This window comes from Gallinula chloropus (assembly GCF_964237585.1).
Source record: "Gallinula chloropus genome assembly, chromosome: 3".
Classification (NCBI taxonomy): Eukaryota; Metazoa; Chordata; class Aves; order Gruiformes; family Rallidae; genus Gallinula; species Gallinula chloropus.
The window spans coordinates 72,797,870-72,805,175 of record NC_140087.1 but is presented as its reverse complement, the minus strand read 5'-3'; the positions used below and the strand labels follow the sequence as shown (position 1 = coordinate 72,805,175).

Sequence of the window (7,306 nt, the reverse complement as noted above, 5' to 3'; positions counted from 1 at the left end):
CCTCTGAGCTCCTCACCCCCAGCTTCTCTGGGCACTTGGCACAGCCAAACCAGACAATTGGCTGGGAAGGGAGGTAGCCAGAGCAGAGACACAGATTTTGCCTGTGCTCTGGGCATGGGTTTCTCTCTCTGAAACATATGCTGAGCATTGCAGGCAATGGAGACCCCTTCTAGGATTTTGAACACTGCTGAACTCTGATGCACAGTCAGAAATCAAACAGCCACCTGAGCCCATCTGTGGTAAATCAAAATTTGTGACATTTCTGAGTGAGACACAGAAATACTCTTTGGGCAGGAAAAGTAAAGGAGATTGGGTTTGGGTTTGTTTATTTATCTTCTTCTTGTTGTTGTTGTACAATAGTGTGTTTATTTTGTAACTGACTTGATTTTTAGTGGGTGTAAAATAAGTTCCCAGTAATAAAAACAAGTTTCTCTCTTTGTTTTCCATAACAAAGATAAGCTGAACAAGTGGTTCTGAGTTCAGAAGAGTCTCAGAGGTCACTGCTGAATTCATTGGCCGTAGTTCAAACCAGTGTGCAGCACAGCCACTGAGGGAGAAACAGATAAAAGAGTCAGACCACCTGGAAGCTCCACAGGAAGTCACTGGGGCACTCCAGCACAGCTCTGGGAGAACAAGCTGGGAAAGGCTGGAGCTGTGTTTTAATCTGTTGTACATGTAGGATCCATCTGCTCTGGAACTTCAGGGAAATGTACTGCCAGGATCAGCCCCAGACATTGCAAGCCAGGTCTCTTCCAAGAGCAGACCAATTCTCTAGGGCAAGCTGTGTTACCTTTCAAAACATATAAGGTTGGAGTATGCAATGTAGAATTTCAGCTAGATTTAACTAACTGTGAGTGAGGGTCACAGGCTTCCTAGCCATCTTCCTCTCTTCAAGCCAGTCTTCAGCTGAGAGGACTAATTGGATGGACCTCTTGGGTCCCCTTCCAGCTGTTTCCTGAGATATATTTGTATTCTGCAAAGGGAAGACGCAAGCTGATTGCTTTTATTACAGCTTCAACATGCAAAATTTGCATTAATAACAAAATGGGGGGGGGGAACCCTGGCATCTTAAAAGGCCTCTTCTAATTCTGGCAGGTTGATGAGTACATTCTGTGCCAAACAAGAACAGTTCCCTGCTGTGTGTTTTCTAATGAATTGACCACTGCCCTCTAAAAGCAGACACTGAAACACACTGTGTAAGTGTCTTCTCAAGCAACCTTATGGGTTTTGAAGGTACCTTTACTTTTTTTGTTCATTCTACTAATTCAGACAGGCCTTCTGAGCTGAGTAACCTTTTCACATGCACAAACTTTCCCTTTGAATAACTGTTGAGTTTACCACTTAGATCAGTGACTTTAAACAAATGTATTCTAGTGCAGTCCATTGCTGCAGCTTAAGCAGATGGCATTTCAATCCGACCAGCCTCACCTCAGCCAGAGACAGCTGTATGACTCCACTCTTGTCTTTGTTCAGGAGATGGAACACTTCTGAAAAGCAGAAGAGGGGAAAAAAGAAAGAAAAAAAAAGGATATAAATCAGAGTTTGGCATGCAGAGAATCACAGTCTGACAAAAGGTAGAGGTCTGGCTTTTAGCCATGATCTACTGGAAATCTAGACTGGTTCTGTAAAACAATATTACAGCTGGTTTTCTTTCCTCTTACAAGTAATTTCTAAGCTACTTCATGGGGTGGAATAGTCAGATCTACAGCATCAAACTGAGAGTTGGCAGCAGGACAACTGTAAAGCCTGATGCAGTAGCATCTGGTATGGTTCGGAGACAAAACCAAGTCTGAGGAAGGACTGTAAATGATAAATCGTACCATTTATAGGAGCTGGGACAACTCAGAGACTAGAGTACTGACCACAGAGTGCAGATGACTGTAAAGTAGTAGATCATGGCAACATGAAAACATGTCCCCCCCTCTCCAGGGTCATTCAGACAGAGGCTTTTGCTATTTCTCCACTGTCTCCAACAGACAGAGTTTTGCTGGCAACCTCACATTTCCATGCGATTTCACAGAATCACAGAACAATAGGGGTTGTAAGGGACCTCGTGAGATCATCTAGTCCAACAGCCCTGCCAGGGCAGGACCAATAGCACGTTGCACAGGGTTGTGCAACCAGCTGGGTTTTGAATATCTCCAGAGGAGACTCCACAGCTTCTCTGGGCAGTGTGTGCCAGTGCTCTGCCACTCTCACAGTGAAAAAGCTTTTTCCCATATTCAGATGGAAATTCCTGTGTTCCACTCTGTGCTCGTTGCCCCTTGCCCTGTCACTGGGTCTGGCCTCTTCCTCTAGACATCCAGCATTTAGATATTTATAAGCATTTATAAGATCCCCTCTCAGTCTTCTCCAGGCTAAACAGACCCAGCTCTCTCAGCCTTTCCTCATATGACTAATGTTCCAGTCCCTTCATCATCTTCGTAGCGTCCACTGGACTCTCTCCAGTAATTCCATCTATCTTGAACCATGGAGCTCAGACCTGCACACAATACTCCAGATGTGGCCTAATCAGGGCAGAGTGAAATGGTAGGATAACCCTCCTCAACCTTTTTTAATGCTCGACTGGACACCATTGGCCTTCTTGGCCATGAGGGCACATTACTGGCTCATGGTTAAACTGTTGTCCACCAGGACTCCCAGGTCCTTCTTCACAGAGCTGCTTCCCAGCAGGTCAACCCCTAACATGTACTGGTGCCTGGGGTTATTCCTCCCTAGGTGCAGGACCCTGCACTTGCCCTCACTGAAGTTCATTTGGCTCCTCTTCACCCAGCTCTCTGGTCTGTCAAGATCTCGCTGAACAGCAGCGCAGCCTTCTGGTGTGTCAGACACTCCTCCCAGCTTTGTATCATCAGCAAATTTGCTGAGGGTGCACTCTGTCCCCTTGTCCAGCTCATTGACAAATATGTTAACTAAGGCCAGACCATCCACTCACCCTTGGGGCACACCACTGGCTACAGGCCTCTAACTAGACTCTGCACATTTATTACAACCCTCTGGGCTCTTCCACTCTCTTCCAGGTTTTTTTGCTACTTTCACAGTTAAAAGACAGCAAATGACACGTAATGAAACCCCAAAATTTTCAGGAATTCCCCTTGGCTGATGAACAGAGGCACTTACTGAACAGGGTCTCCAAGCGGATCATACAGGCCACAAAGCCATCAAAGTCAATGGTCATCTTGCTGCAGGCGTAACGGGTGACAATGCTGTGCTGAATCTGATCATTGAGCTTGAAACCTGAAAGGATGGGAAGCACACGAGTCACTGACACACCAGGCTAATATGCTGCCTTTGTGGTAACTTGCCCATGGACTGCCACAGCTGCAGTCAGACCTGGACAAAGGTTTGAGGACTATTCCTCTCAGAAGATCTGTTGGACTCCATCACCCATCTCTGCTGTGGGTCCTTTCCAGAGCCCACTGTGTTGGGTGAAAAGAGGCATAAAGTTCTCTGACAGTGTTTTGTCAGACTGCATATTTCACACTGTTTCACAGCATAACCAGCCCTATGTTCCTCAGATAAACCTTGAATTAGTAAGTCTTGGTGCTGCAGATGAATAGCGGTGATTGCAGTAGAGCCAATTGCTCACATAACACATTGGGTCCCATTCAGGACCACATTAGTGCTATTTCTGTCTCTGGATCATTCGCACAGACTCCACTGAGCACAAGACAAGATCAAAAAAACAGAGGTCCTCTAGATGCCCCTGAGCCAGCAAGCACTGCTCCAAAAGTAAACAGCACATATCAGAGAGTATATCGTTGGAGCATGCCTTGATCAGGCTTGCACCTTCTCTCATGAAGAGAAAGGTAGTGGGAGGAAATGAGGGAGAAAGAGGATCTGGGTATAGCTCTGAAAGACAACCATTAGAATAGGAAATAATGAGGCCAAAAATAAAGCAAGTAATAAACAGATGGATACGTAATGGTCATGGTGTGGACAAAAACATCAGTGCAGAACAGAGGATGGGTTTTGATGTATGTAAGAACAAAAGGATGTAACAGTATATGTCACTGTCAGGAAGGGAGAATGGCACTGGCAGTGCTGTGATCTAGGAGACAGGAGGAAAGCAAAGCTATTAGAAGGCACCGCTGTTCTTCTGATGTTTGGTGTAGGGATGGCAGTGATGGGACAGCATCCTAAGCAGCGCACTCACCTGCCTCCCTGAGGGCATTCCGCATCTCATGGGAGTCGATGGTGCCGGAGTAGTCACTGTCCACCTTCTTGTAGATCTCCTGCAGCAGAGGGGCCGAGGGAATGCGGAAACAGCTTTTCAGTGCGTGCCCACGCGGCAGTGCGATGATGCAAGCGTAGGCAGGCAGGCTTAGGCTTTCATAGCTGGGTAACAACAGTCGTGAAGACATGGCAAGGCAAGGCTTCACAGCGGTTAGCAGCCAGAATAAAATAACCAGGGCTCCTCTACGGCTTGCTCGTTTGCTCTGCAGCTCATGCCTGCCATCCTCCCTGCTCTGGTAGCCAGATTAAAGACAGGACATTTGTGCCTGTCTCTGCTGTGTGCACACCATCACCTGGCTATGCAGACCCAGGCTTGGGTTTCTGATGGCTGGGATGGGGGCTGCTCCTACCAGCCCAAGCTCCTAACCTTTGAAATGTTGATGAGCAAGGGAAATGCTTCAAATTGCTACTGGCAATCAAGGCAGACTGGGAAACACGTTGCCATGGGCTGGCGGCCTGCCTGCCTTCATGTAACATGGTGGTAGACAGGCCACTGAGGAAAATATTCTATCATTTGGCAAACACTGCGGCAGAAAAGGTCCATTTTGCTTAATATTTCAGACGTGATGGCAGAGGCTTCCTACTTCCATCAGGTTATTATCCAGAATTAGGAGGCACCCAGACCTACAGCTCAGAGTAGAATTGGATGTCAGGGCTTGCTCTGCCAACACCAGCCCCAGGACAAAGCCAGTACCTCCAGCTGAGGAGAACTGAACACCTCCTCCTGAACCTCCAGGACAGATGCTCTGTGCTGACCAGCATCAAGCATGATAGTAGCAGGCTTGCCTGAAAGGGATGTTGTTAATGAAAGCAGATCAAATTTTGACCCTCCTTTAGATGGCTGGATTCTGGGTGAACTACTTGGGATGTTAAATGCTCTGTCAGAAAAAGAATTCTGCACTTCTACAAGATTTAAAAAATACAAAGACAGGTTTTTAAAGTCCTAAAAAAATACGTTTCTCGTGTTTTCTGGTGCTCAGCTGGCAACATAACATACTGCAACAGCAAAGAGATGTTCATATGAGCTTTAATACAGCAGGCAGCAGAGAGCGAGCTGGCTGCCAACAATGAAAGAGAGTTAATCTGTCTTTCCATAATGTATTGCAAATTATGGAGGCTGGTGAGGCCAAGATGAAAAAGGAACAAGCAGATCCTCTTTCATCAGAAGTGTTTCTGAGCTCTGGAGCAAACTCTGGCCATGAGAATGAAGACTTCCAGGTATATCTCTCTATGGTGGCTTAACCCTACCTCAGATCTGGGTCTGTACTTCAGAGCTGAGAGGGAAGGGGAGACAGTTCAGAAATACTACATTACCAAATACTTTTGAATCTTCATCCAAAGTGTCTTGAATTCCACAAGTCCTAAGGTGCCTGTCCCATTGGCCTGGGCATGTTAAGGCTTGGTTCAAAAATCAGGACTCCTCTGTCCATAGCAAAACTGGAGAGCAAACAGTTCTGATAAAAACAAGTCACGCATCACAGTGTAATCTTAATGCCATATTAGTTCTCATCTGTAATGTATCTCCGACTCACACAGACATGTCTGCAGGGTTACATATGCTTGGCTAAAAGCATGCCTAGAATTTCTGGGCTATCTGCACTCTCAAGGAATTGCTGAATACAGCAGCACAGTTAGAGCCACTCACATTTTGTACAGTTAACAAACATCAGAGTCCTTAGGGAAACAAAAGATTGGCCTTGCAGCAAACAAGTATTATAAAACGGAGGCAGGAACTGCAAATGCAGAGAGTCAATAGTAGCCTACACAGTCTTCCCCCATGTCCTTCAGGGCTTTGAACATCCTTTCCTGTGGAAAATTAGGCAGAAATAGGGAGCTGCCCTGTTAGGTTTGGGAGACTGTGAAGTGTAAGGCATCTCTTCTCCTAACAGCCAGTGATCCATAAGATCCGCAGCTAATCATTTCTGACCTCAACACCTCATGAGACCAACATTAGTGTAACCCTGACTCTTGACTGTCCCAGTGCACTGGCTACCTGCCCAGCATCTCAAATGAGTACGGAGCAGCTGTGCTGACCTCTCCTTTTCCCTCGGCCACACAAAGTACCGTAGCTACCATGTGTCCTACAAGCTATGCAGAAGGGAGGGAGGCACAGCATGTACCCATTCATAGCCTCCCCACTCTGAACAGGATCTCCAGCCTGTCTCTGCTGTTTTGATCTCTCTGGGGTCTGTAAACTCTATAAGCAGTGCCCGACTGAGAGATGGAAGTTGAGGTTGTGCTTAAAGCTTGATTCTGACAAACATGCTGTGTACGTGTCTGAAACTGCACAGGCGCATCCAGGCAGAAGGTCGCTGCTTCTCATCCCTGCTATTTTTGGGGAAAAGTTTAAGCACCAAGGGTTGCAGAGCAGGTGAGAGAAGCAGCCAACGATTAAATCGCTCACGTTTCTGCCACCTGAGCTGATAGAGGTGCTTGGCTGAATTTTATGCCTCCAGCCATGTGTCTGGACAACGGGAGTTTAAACTTAGCCCGTGTTGTCAGGAAGTTTTGCAAAGGTGGTTCAGAAACTTTAAAGATGATGAAATGACATTGAAAGGATACATCTAGAAGGCTGACCATCTCCCTGCAAGTGCTAATGTTGAATCCATCACTTTTAATATCCTTTCCTGTGCAGAAAAAAAAATAAAAAAGAAGTAGAAACCCAAGTCAGAAATACCTTAGACAAATATTTTTCTGCAGGAACCTCGGAGAGGTAATTCACCTTTAAATCCTATTAGCAAAGTAAATGATCTGCTATTTTTCCCACTATTTCTCTTCAGCTGATTAACATAGCGTTTTTGGCACAGGAACAGGGGATACTATGTTTTTGGGGGTGGTGAGCTTCTATCTGGCCACAGAAGTTCTGTGGTAGCATAATAATAGCTTTCTATGGTGATCCTCCCAAGAAGATATCTTCTGCAGGATATCAGCTGGCAGCACCTGGAAGGGTAGCACCAGATAGCATTTTCCCCCCGTATTAGAGGTTCAACAAGCCAAGAGAACCTTAACTTGGTGGTGAACACAAAAGGTTTTCATCACCCTTGGCTGATGAAGCTGGGTTTTGTTAGCA

The 7,306-nt window shown here is 46.1% G+C and overlaps 1 protein-coding gene across 1 annotated transcript in view; it reads right to left on the bottom strand.

The window, feature by feature from the left end:
* Positions 1-523: 523 nt before the first annotated feature.
* LOC311190491 (calpain-8-like) overlaps positions 524-7,306 on the bottom strand; it is a gene marked incomplete at both ends in the record, with an annotated part of 30,465 nt that continues 23,682 nt past the window's right edge. Inside the window, 6 exons of the mRNA XM_084262420.1 lie at positions 524-547; positions 1,429-1,487; positions 3,121-3,237; positions 4,157-4,235; positions 5,551-5,619; positions 6,799-6,863. Coding sequence (XP_084118546.1) covers positions 524-547; positions 1,429-1,487; positions 3,121-3,237; positions 4,157-4,235; positions 5,551-5,619; positions 6,799-6,863 — 413 coding nt within the window. The remainder of the gene's footprint in view (positions 548-1,428; positions 1,488-3,120; positions 3,238-4,156; positions 4,236-5,550; positions 5,620-6,798; positions 6,864-7,306) is intronic.